Source organism: Strix uralensis, chromosome 2 (genome assembly GCF_047716275.1).
Source record: "Strix uralensis isolate ZFMK-TIS-50842 chromosome 2, bStrUra1, whole genome shotgun sequence".
Lineage (NCBI taxonomy): Eukaryota > Metazoa > Chordata > Aves > Strigiformes > Strigidae > Strix > Strix uralensis.
Window position 1 is genome coordinate 41553730 of NC_133973.1, and position 12822 is coordinate 41566551.

At 35.2% G+C, this 12822-nt stretch overlaps 1 protein-coding gene across 5 annotated transcripts in view; it reads right to left on the minus strand.

The window, feature by feature from the left end:
* Window positions 1-12822, minus strand: part of USP9X (ubiquitin specific peptidase 9 X-linked) — a 107746-nt gene that overhangs the window by 7452 nt on the left and 87472 nt on the right. For all 5 annotated transcript variants that reach the window (XM_074858522.1, XM_074858517.1, XM_074858518.1 and 2 more), the window contains 7 exons: window positions 10837-10978; window positions 9915-10665; window positions 9277-9400; window positions 7750-7975; window positions 6569-6698; window positions 2723-2908; window positions 797-1017 (listed from right to left, as the gene is read on the minus strand). In XM_074858522.1, coding sequence (XP_074714623.1) covers window positions 797-1017; window positions 2723-2908; window positions 6569-6698; window positions 7750-7975; window positions 9277-9400; window positions 9915-10665; window positions 10837-10978 — 1780 coding nt within the window. The remainder of the gene's footprint in view (window positions 1-796; window positions 1018-2722; window positions 2909-6568; window positions 6699-7749; window positions 7976-9276; window positions 9401-9914; window positions 10666-10836; window positions 10979-12822) is intronic.

The following is a 12822-nucleotide window of genomic DNA, read 5'->3' on the forward strand; positions in this document are numbered from 1 at the left end:
CTGAAGAGCTACCTTGAAAAAATACCTTTAGAAAAGTAAAATTAGAAAATGGTATTTTTCACTGATACTGCTACTTTTAGACAGTACATTCAAAGCTCATCTTCAAAGGTTATCCTAAAATGTAAAATACATGGCTAACAAAGTATCAGTAAAGTGATTTTTATTATGATTCTTTCAAGGGCCAAACAAAAGGACATAGAAAAAAGTGATGCTTACATGGAAAAAAAAAAGGGGGGGTGACTATAAAGATGAGCTAACAGAAGTAAAAAAAAAATTTTTTTGAATGCAAAAGAGTGACTATCCTTACAGAGATTAGAAAGGAAAAACAAGACCGTCCCAAAGAACCTTTCATGAGTCTGAAGCCAAGTACGTTCTGCAGACTTGTCTAAAAGAACCTTAGGAACACACTCAAAATACATACAAGGGAGATCTTAGAAAACGAATCTAACTTCCATGCAATGTAAGCAGTTCTTTTATGGATAACAATAGAAAAGCTTTAGGAAATGCTCTTGCAATACATAAAGACCACCTCAGTCTACTTACTTTCATTCTTAACACAGCATTCCCAACTCACGAAAGGTCGAATACGTTGCTAAACTCACAAAATGACTTCTTGTAGTACTCTAACATTATGTATAGACCTAAGTGTAAATACTGACAAAGGATGCCATCTTAAGGCAAGTTTATCTATCAAGCACCTGTTCAGTATTTAATACAACATTCCTATACATAAATACAGAATCTTGCATCATAAACATTCATATTCCTGCCCTTCTCCTAAGGTTTTTATTTTTACCTGCCAAAGAAGTTCACTGAGGACAGTGGAAGAGAACTGAGGATTCTCCCAACAGCAGAAACGAAGCAACTTGATGGTCTCTTCAGAGTTGCTGCAATCTTCAATAATTTTCTTCACATAACTAGTTCTCACAAACAAAATGTCTGCTACGTTCTGCTGAAGTGCCATTATAGGTTGAGACAAATTAGGATCGCCATAAGGGTTGGCAAGTGGGGGATTACCTAGAACAAACAGTTATTACAGATGAAAAGGTAGTGAAGTACTTTCAGTGCAGACACAACAATATATACTGGTGTAACTCATCAAAAAACAACAGATGGAGAAAAAACCCAACCCCTCCCTAACAGTTGATTTTCTCTGAAAAATACTATGGTATGAAATAACTAAATTTTCTGATTGTGAAGCTTGACACTTGCTGCCTTAGAGAGCTACTTCTCCCTCTCAGATAAGATTATGCAGTGACAATCAGAACAGCTGGAGACATGTTCATATGCAAGAGGAGAAATTACTGAGAGTTTCCTCAGTGAAATCCTCTTATCTCCTGAATTTATCTGCTTCACTGCTTGTGTAACACAGCCCAAATCTATCGTATTTCAGGACACAAGGTCTATTTACTTCACTAGGCAATGGGAAAGGGTTCAGAGGAATATCTATGTCAGAACAGTCCTGCCTGAGACTCTAGAGTGTAGAGAGAAGTAATACACTCTTGAAAGAATAAAAATTAATGTATCTTATTTAGTAAGCTTCATTTTGTGTAAGGAAAGACTGTTGATTTGTTCCTGGTATTTCTAAATTTAGCGGTGTTTTGAAATAATGTTTGAAGATGCCCCGAAGTCCAAGGGAGAACTTTTCTAGCTTAATATGCTAAAGCAAAAAATAACGTTACTCTGCAAATAGTAATCGTAATTGGTAGTCAGAGTAATGTACATACAAAGTAATTTTTTTTAGTACAACATTATGAATACAGTGAATATACAATTATTTTTCTTAGGTAGAATATATGTTCAGTGTAAGTCTCAAATAATGCACTGAAAACAAAACCAAATCAGAATTGCCAAATGGTTTTGAAGCTTATTATAGCACAGTAAAATTTTCAGTTCATTAATCTTCCTATAGCACATTCTAGCCTATTGACTTTATAGCCTGACACATCAAGCTGTAATGAGTTTGCCATTAAATAGCTTCGCTACAAATTCCTAATTAGGTTTTCTAAAATATGCTTAATAGAACATGTACATATAAAAGCTATAAAGTCAACATAACCCAATATTCTGTCACCATTTCTCAAAAATAACTGCACTCTATTCAACTACTGGAGATATTAATGATTTACACTGTGGCTGACCAATTTCTAGCAGATTCTTTATCTTTTATAAATTAAAGTCCTGGCTTCTGTTTGTCATCTTGACTGTGAACAAGCACCAAATAATTTCCAAGAGCTATCTAACACAGTGCAAGGTCTCTTTACTGATAAGCAGTATTAGCTATTTCAGAGCCTGCTATAGTATTTTTCCTGTACAGATTACTTTTGTACTGATAACATGAAAGTAATCTATTATTTTATTGTCTACTCAGAATCAAAAGATCTTTATGCAACCCTTTACAACGAGCTTAAACTATTCTAAAATCGTTACCATTCTGTAATCAACAAACTACTACTTTTCTACTCAGTTGTCTTCCTGTATCTTTAAGGAGTAAGCCAAGAAGCATAAAATACAGAACAGACGGAAAGGTCTTGTGCTTTTTAGTATAGCAAATCAGTTTTGTTTACAACAAAGATTTCTGTCTTTAAACAAAAGGAGTTGCTAAACATAGAAAGCAAACACTTTTCCAGCTAATACATTTTACACATAATAGCTAAATATGCACAAGAGACATTTACCGATATATTCAATTAATTAAAGGAAAACTTAAAATTCATTATACCATTGATAGAAGACTGCATCCGTGATGACACATTGCAACAACGGATCAGTTGTGATACAACAGTGTATAGCTTCCCCAGTTCAGCATACTGGTATTTAATTGGAGGACCTGGACCTTCATCCAGAGCCACAAGCATGAAGGTTGCAGGAACATTTAGTTTCAGAAGTTGTGTCTTCTCTGCTACACCTTTACAGGGGGAGAAAAATAAAAAAGATACATCTTGTTTCTGGCACTGACAACACTATTTTTTTTTTTTAAAAAGAAAAGTAACTACTGTTTACATGATTCTTAACTTTTCAGTTGCTGGGTTTTATTATAACCATCACTTTTGATTATTTTTTCACTCAAAGCATATCAGTAACAATGCACAAGAAAATTATGCTCAGCTGAAAAAAACCATTGAAGAAGAGTTGTAAATTACTACAATTTCTTAACAGTGCTCATTGGGACTTAACTAAGTAACTAGCATCTGTGTTAATAGCAAAGTCTGAGAAATCTTTTGGACAAAGAATTAATCTTGTTATTGTGAGGCCCAGGATAGGATGAACACCTCCCACAGGGTATTTTGTTATTTTTCCATCACGTCCTAAACACATCAATTACAAATCTAAGACATTTCCAACTGTGCCATACTATGCAGTAAGTGCAAATAAGTGTGACAAAATCAATTTAAGAAAAAACAAAAACCAAGAAAAACTCCAAAACTAACCAAAAACCCAACCAATCAACCAATCCAAACATACAGCTATTTTCACTGCAAGAATACCTTGCACACACTACACAAATACTTAGCAGTAAATTCGGTATGTCCCTTCTATCTTGTATTCTGTTTCTCAATTTAGTTAGTGTCCTGGTTTAACCAGGATAGGGTTAAGTTTCCCCAGCAGTGGGGGGGAGCTCTAGCCGGGTTATTCAGACACCATGCGGACGTCACATCCTGGCAGGTCACATTTTCCTGGCGCGGAGCGCGGTGCACTCGTGGTTTTGTACATCGTGCTTCAAACTGCTGTATTTGGTAGCTATTTTGCTCTGTTCGTTGCTATCACTATTACTGTTATTGTTATTGTTGTTGTTTGTTGTGTTGCTATTGCACTGTTGTATTAAACCTTTCCTTATTTCAGTCTTGGGGCTTTGTATTTCACTCCCTTTGTGGGGGAGGGGCAGCGGCCGCGTGGTCTCAGACCCCGGCAGGGGCTAAACCACCACAGTTAGAAGTCTTGATTTTTCATACATTTCCAAGTTTTTCTTATTCTGAAATACAACTGGACCTCACCTACCGTTTTTCTGATAAGGAGGAATCCAGACAGCACCTTATTAGAGCTCTTTTATAGTATCTTTTTGATTAGGTTAGTTTTGTAGTTACATCCTTTGTAGAACTGATCTCTCACTTCCTTCAACGTGAACAATGTATTATTTGATTTCTCAAAGTGTCAGACAATTTAATCTTTTTCACAGAACCTGGGGTGCTGCAGGAATGATGTATTGTGGCTTTTGCTGAATAAATACTTTACATCCATACAGAAGCCTTCAGTTAACAGTAGCGAGACAAGCACAACTGCTTAATATTTCTATGTTTATCTTTGCAGGGTAGATTGTGATAACCATCAGAACCAAAATAAAATTTAGTTATGCTTTCCCATCTGGCTTCCGAGTGCTTTCCTAGTCAAGAGGCTTCAATTGCACTGTCTGACTATGTAAATGTAGTAAAGAAGATAAGGTAACTTAGAGCAGATGAACTGCATCTCCCTTCTCCGTAATAACATTAAGTCCACGCTGGGGTCATGACAGAACCCTGCCTGACAGAGAATGTTTTGGTAGACAAAATTATTTGAAAGCAATATACATATAGGTGAAATTAACTTAACACAATTGCCTTGATTAATTTTACAGATAGGAAATTAAATTCCTTTAAAATTGTCTACCCACATGAAAGAGCTTCCAGAACTCTGTGTGTGTGTGAATTCTATGTGGAAATACTGAAATAACTCCATTTGGACTGATAAACCTGCTTAACGCTTTAGCCACAAAGTAATCTAACAGAAACTCCCATTTGTAACTTGCCTGCATGAGCCAATAACCAGCAATGGCTGAGCTGCTCAGTATTACGGGCATTTTGTAACATTTCCAAGGGAACTGGATCTCCTAGCTTCATACTACTTTATATAAAAGCATGAAAATACCTTGTATTAGAGAAGAGGCAGAGTGTAATAGCCTACCACTACATAAGAATATCATATCTTGTTTAGAACTTGCTGTAAAGGAAGATGCTTTTTTACTTAGGCTACCACATGTGAAAGAAACAGACCCCCGATAGAAGACCCTAACAACTGGCATATGTAAGAATGTAGAGCTCTGTGACAATTCACAAGATAGGAACCTGTGACTACCCTGATCAACCTGAAAGTGCAGAAACAATCCTTTATTCGTTTGACTTGCACTTTATTACTCATAATTGCTCTTCCTTGGGGCAAATATATAAAGCAGCAATGGATTAACCCACCTGAGAAACTGCTTATTCAATCAATCATCAATTGATTTTCAGCATGCTGGTAATGCTAAGAGAAAGCATTACAGCTGTTCGTTTGAATGTGAAAAGGACTGATCTTGGTTTAACTGCAAAAATTATTTTTGTTTGGAATGATTACTTCAGACACTATTAGTATTATTTTATTCTATTCTTAGTATATAGGATAGTGACTTTCTATGCAAAGAACCTACACAATCCAGAATTTAATATAAGTTTTTGTATCCTTCTAAATCTATACTTAGTTCAATTTTCATAATGCTGGATACAATTAAGATCCTGAAGAAAAATGGCTGATGCTGGAAGTACTGCAGCCAGTATTTCATGTCCATCACCACAAAACTGATAACCACCTCATCTCAGTTGTATTATAGCATGTGTATAATGGGTATTAAGTGTAGCACCTACATATACAGGTAGTCCTACTAGTCTTGCATTCAAAGATACTGGAAATAAATATTCATTTGTGATCATACTCAATCTCTAATTTAATTTTTCATCAGAAAATTTAGGACTCAGTCTTTATGAGAAGAGTCACTCTCAAGCTTGGGAGAACTTTACTTAAGCCTTCCTACATTGCAAAAACACTGGCTTTTCTTTCCTGTTTATCCTGGAGGAACTACAATATCTGAAAAATTTATAGTGGAATTTCCCTATTCTTGCATTCTTTTACTTTGTATGATGTCTATGGTGAAACCATTCTGACAAGCAATGATGTCTAAGAACATATACAGATTGAGCTACTTCTTCAGCTTCCCAAAGAGTCTTTAAAGGGAAGATATATACAGAATCAGTGTTTTGCATTCATAGCTATGAATTTCAACGGTGAACTAAAGAAATTAATATTGAAATGGTACAGTTGGGAGTGTATAGACAAAGCATGACCATCTGTACTGACATTTCCATAAAGGAGAATAATGCATCTCTCTTTTTTGAACTTTTATCTTACTCAACTTCTTCAGGCTCAAACCAGTTGAGAGTCCCACTGGCTTCTTGGGTCTCATGACCTCCCTGCAAATAAGCCCTGAACAAAGCATCATCTCTCTTGCCATTTTTTCACCCCCACACCCTCTTGGAAGGACAGAGTCTTATTGCTCCAAGCTTCTTGTGTTAATCTTCCAAGGATGGCCTGAAAAGTAAAGCCCCGAACTCCAAACTGGAGGAACACAGATGCTCTAGAGGGCATTTATATAACATGTGATGACAACAATCTCCCTGAGGCTAAAAAACTGGATTCTCCTGCTGTTACCTGTATAACCGGATCATTAATAAAAACTTGTATATTACAGCGTCATCACTAAAAGTGTGTGTAATTTGCTTACCTAGATTGGCATACATCACAAACAGATTGAAATACTGCTGCAAATGGCGCCCATGTTCAGATACTTCCCTTCTTAGAAGATTTAGTACCGCTCTCAGTAAGTGATCACTTAAACTTAAGTTATCATAAGCCTACAAAAAAAAAGTTTTAATATTAGTGATTGAACCTATCAAATCTTTATTTAGTTTATACTTTCTACTATGGCAGAAAAGAGAATTGTTAAAAGGTATGGGATTCATACAAAACACTAGCAGTTAGTCTTCTGTATCTCAAAGACAGACAGACATACAGGGCGTAAGACTCCCATCACTAAATACCATGTAAGCCCAAGAAATTATGCAAGTATAGAAGCTTTTAATTGTGTTTTTTCTCCAGTAACAGCTAGGCTTAAATACTCAGAAAAGCACATGCAGTTCCACTGTGAATTTCATATACTAGGACAGACAACCAAATCACCGCTACAGGTGTATCTCAAATACCTCATGAAACAAAACACTGTCAAAGCATATGTAATTTAATACAAATTCTTTTGCTGGATACAGTAGTAAAAACATCCTGAGAAGGTAAGTGGAACAATATAAAGTGTTTTGCTGTAGGCATGAAAAACATGACAAAGCTCAAAAAGGCTGATCATCTAAATTTTAATACAGTCCAAACACAAACACCGTTATGACAAGTATTACATTAAGATTTTGGCTTTTTTTTTGTCAGTTCCAGTTGTATAGAATTAGGCAACTCACTGTCTACTCCTATGCAGAGTTAAAGTTTTTGACAATTTCAATGTTGCAGGATACAGGGGAAGAAAACTTGGGGAACTCCTGTGTGTTTTCATGGGTTTTGTTTGTGTCTTTTTGGTTGGTTGGTTTTTTAAATTCTAAATGAAAAACAAGGGTTGACTCCCCTACACTTTTTTATAAGCCACTACTTTTATTTTGCAGATTTCACACTCAAAGTTCTCACCACTGAGTCTTCACAGAGATTTACAAATGAGGGGAAACTGAACCCCTGACAGCAACTCTCACACAAACTGTTTGAGTTACATCATCTTACGTACTGAAAAATGGACTGTACAGCTTTCCTGTTAACACTGATGCATCTACTCCACAATTTACTTTACATTAAATGCTTATAACAAAGAAGTAAGAATACGCTTCAAAAGGTTTTCATTAGAAAATGAAATACCTGACTGGAAGGTCCAGGAGAGGCAAAAGGTGAAGGACATGGTCCGTCTTGCAATGAAAAATGTGCAATAAATACTATAAGTTTTGCAAATGCACCCCTCACTTCTGCACTAGGGCATTCCAAAAGATATTCCGAGAAGCGGTTTGAAACATTAAAAAGGACATTGTGTGCAAACCAAAAGCGTACATTCTTGCTGTGACGAAGAAGGATGCATAATGCATCATACCTGAAATAGAAGATCACACAACTGAGAGATTATGACCAAATGTAGACATTAATGAATTTTTGCAGATGTATTCTTCTGCAGAATTTGAAGAAAACACATGTTAAAGGTGATCCACAAACATTTTTGCTCACACAGATAAACTGTAGCTCCTATAGAGATACTCTGTTACTAGCAATCACAAATTAAAAAGATATTTCAATTAAAAAAACCTAACATTTAACTGTAGCATTTTAATACTATCACCCAGAAAAACTAAGACAGGATTACATCGCCTAACTCCCAAACTACTACACAAAGCAGGTCCTAAATTAGCAGCCATCATTCCCTCTGAACTGGAACTGGGGGAGAGGGTGAGCAGCAGAAAACATGAGGTGCATTTCATGAGTTCTATGTAAGACAGGTAACTAAATATGTAACCCAGCAAGAATTTATATTCTCATTTACAGATCTAAAAAAAACACCCCAAAAACCAAAAAAAGAACATCCAAAGAGTAAAATATTTGTTCCAGAGAGGGTCTTGTGCGACTATGTCCTCCTTCCTACAGCAGTATTTGAACTCCTCTTGATCTCTTAAAATAACAGGAGCAACTTAGCTACTCTGCAAGTTGCTATTAGAAATAAAACTTGAGGTGTGTTTTTTCCATATATTACACAACTACTTACTAGTAAGCTGGTAAACTACTGGTCATCATGAATACTAGATTTTCTCTCTAGTTCTACCAGTAGTAAATTACACTCCTCTCCCCAATACAGAATAAACTAGTTTAAAGACTAAAATGCTGTGGTGTAAGAATAAGATTGTACAGTTTGTTATACTACAGATCTGAATTACGGGTCCTTCAGCAACGTACATAAAGCAGTCTGCTAGTAAGAGTCTAAAAGACTATATACATGTTTCAGAAATGGAGTAAAATATATGCTGCAAAAATGGGTTGAAAAGAACTTTGTTTAAAACTACTCAAACCATGAACAAACCATTCTGGATTAGAATACATAACCTAATTAGTTTTGTGCGATAGATTCTACTCCTTTTTAAAAGGCAGACAAAAGATAGATTTAAGCTGTTTGAAAGTTAACTTTGAAGCTGTTCAGCTCAGCAGCTTATTTTAAGGCTCAGTTTCTTCCCAGTATCTTCTGTTCAAATTTTCCCCCCTTTTCATGTGCACCATGACCACGTATTTGGGGGAGAGGGGAAAATGGGACAGGCCACTAACACCTTTTTTTGTCATATGTATATAACTGGGATCTTTTAACAGACATCAAACTTCCAAAACTGTAATTGTTGTTAAAAGACAAGATACCAATCACTAGCAGGGCCACGGACTATTTTCTTTGTATGAAATCCTGTGGTGAAGAGAAATCTAGCAGCAAGCTGAATACTAATCATAGTTATTTCTTCTGCTTCAGGCAACAGATGATCTTGTCCTAAAGAAAAATCAAAATACTCACATGTAGACAAAGTAAAAACAATTTAGTTTTAATAATTTAACTGATTCCAGATCACTGTTTTGTCTGACATTGTGTTCCAATTTTAACAAGAAACTTGATCAAAACAGCCTCTAGCTTCTATAATGTATGATTCAAAAATGTAAGCTTTAGGACAGCCACTCGGAGACTAGCATGTCTGATTTTAGAAACTCAGCATCTCACCTTTGAGAACTGTCTTCAGGACAGTCCACAAACTTAAGTATTTTAACATGACTTAGTATAATAAGCTGAATAATAGTTGATAGTTCATCAAAGTATTTTTTGCTAAATATTCTGGCATGTTATCACTGATGAACAACTCAGCAACAGATGTTTAACTGGAGAAGTCGAGAAAGACAGAGTATGGAAAGCAGAATGCACAAAATATTCACTGGCTAGCCAAATTTTTGACACCACAAATCAAAACTTCTTGCAAGAAATTAATCCATAATTATTGCACTAACATACTAACCTGGAGGAGGATTTAAGTAGACACTATTACAAGTAAGCAACTTCTTTATGAACTGGAAATATTCTAGGCTGTACTGCATACGATTATGCATGAACTGCACGTTCTGCTTCCGTACACTTCGTTCAATGGCTGATGGCATTTTAATCTGATGAGGTTTAGTGGTGATAGCGAGTTCTGAAATATATTTTATTAGTTCATTGTCTTTGTCTATTGTGTCCATACGTTCATAAAAAAGAATATAAGCATTCCACCACCTCTTCTGGCGTCTGTAGGACATACGCTTCATCATGTGATCAAACACTTCTCCCATGTATTCTCCACCAAAACACTGATTTTTCATTTCTTCATCATCATCCATTTTACACTCTGTCACATCTCCATCATCAAATTTATACCACCGATTCTTCTCACCATCTCCACCATTCCTCTGGATAATATAAGAGTAATAATGTCCACCACTGGCTTGCCCACTGTGTACAAGTACACCAACAAGCCTGTATTTTGTGCTCCCAGAGTGTTCATTTTCAGACTGTTCATTTTGTATTATCTGATTTTCAGGATTTACATCATCTCCTTCCAATTTAGCTACACCTGCCACCGTGTAAGGCTCCATGTCCAGCTCTCGTGGAAATTCAAAATAATCGTTGAACTTGATTGCACATTCCCTTTCCCAGTCATAATCAAATCTTTTCAACTGGATTGCAAGAACTGGAGGCAACTTCTTTATCAACAAGCGTTTCACTGTATCAACCTAAAAAAGGACATGAACAGTTATTAGTTCTTAAGTTTCAATTCACATAATCTTACAACCAAATTCAGTAATTAAAGGATAACTTTTTTCCCTGACCATGAACTAAGACTGAACTTAGTATGGCTATAACATCACAGTTGTACACAAACTTAATATATAAGGAATCATTACCTTCTTGTTGCATTTTTCACAATGATATGCATTTGCACCTTCCAATAAATCTCCTTTGACATACTGTTCCAAAGAATCAAGAAGGTTTTGGTGATTTCTTATATCTACATTCAGAGTTGTGAAGGATTCCTCACATTCGTACCTAACAACGAACAGACAGATGTAAGAGAAAGGCAGAAATGTGTTCAACTTTTATGTTTTACAAGTGCTATGCAGCTTACTGCAAAAGTTTTATTCAGGATTTGATATTAACTTCTGGCAAAAGGAGTTAAGCAGTAAAAAAAAGAACTGAACTCTTTTTTTATTGCGGTCTTCCTACAATTACATTATAGTATCTGCACTAACTATAGTTATTTTATGAATAAATAATATAGATAATAATAATATAATAATAATAATAATAATATAGAAATGACTTGTATGTCTCAAGTTCACCGAAAAGGTTGTGGAAGTTGAATCTTTTAGCACATCTTGTTTTTAAAGCAGCTACAGTAACGTGAGAGATTATTGGCTAACTTAAGCTACTAGGAGAAGCACAGATAGCAGAGAAGCACAGATAGCAAAGTACCTTTTCCATTGCTGACCTTTAAGGTCAGGTATTAGACTGATAAACACAAATATTGTATCATACCTAAAGACAACAGTCCAAAACAGATTCCAATTTTAAAAAAATGGGCCTTTTTACTTTTCTATCTCAAAAAAACAGAATAGCTGTCTTTGTAAAATCACTTTGCATATTTATGACTGGCTTTGACTTACTGTGTTCCGATATAACCTTCAAACAAATTCCTAGCAATGAATCAGCAATGCTTGAGAGACAACCAGTTAAAACACCTTAGAAACAATTTACTTTTTTTTAAAGATAAAGAAATTATGAATACATTTTAAAAGTTGCATCTATTCCAGCATAACCCTGCAGGGCTTGTTTCTCTGATATGCATGCAATCAAGCCTACAAAGGGTTTTATAACAGTGAATAAATTAGTACTCAGAAACTCTTCAACCAAAACAGTAATATTCATTCATCTATTAAATAACTTACAAATTTAGAAAGGCTGTTATAATCTGTCATACCCCAATTAAATAGTTTAGTTTATCATCAGGTTTCTCCTCCCTAAACTACAATCAGGGTAACATTTTTATTACACTTTTATTAAGAAGCACAATCCAGTAGAGTTCAAAAAACACAGGTAATACTTCAGGATAGTACATAGTATCAGGAATGAATGGTAACTCACGTTGCTTCACATCTGTATCTTCCGTTTAATTACCCATTGCATATAAAGTAAAATCAGTGCTTTCATTTTATCTTGCAATATTTCAACTTACTTCTGGTCACACATTTTAACCCAAGAAACTTAAAGAGGTTCCACTTAAAAGTTCTTCTAATTCATACATGAGCTCAACTGAAGTTGAAAAATGTGCCACAATAAAATCAGTTTGTATAATTATTTTTTCCTGTATTTTAATTGCAGACTAAAGGATAACAGTAAATGGTCAACCTCCATAATAAAGAGAATTTGCAACGGTAATGTGCAGAGAGATCTGTATCATTTAAGAATCACACATGATCTGAAAGGTATAGTGAACAGTAAGAAGGCCAACTGTTAGTGATACAAAATTTAACACAATAATAAAAAAGCCAACTTTTGAAAAGAACAAGTCAATCATTAGGCCAGCTTGAATTCTTGCACACAATTTTAATCACCTACCTCAAAAGGGATACAGAAAAAAAGTCTAGATAAGTACAACTGTAAAATGCCTATAGCTCTATTCCTTCACTAAGCATTTGTCATTGATCACCATCATCAAGATAGTGAGCTACAGACTTTCAGCCTGATTTGGTATGGATTTTTTTTACATACCCTAGATGAAGCTGAATGTCAGTATTCACATTTTAAGTTAATTAAAAATACAGAAGAAACCTTAAGAAAATGATAAACCTTCCACAACATTATTAAATTACTGAATTTAATTCATTGGAATT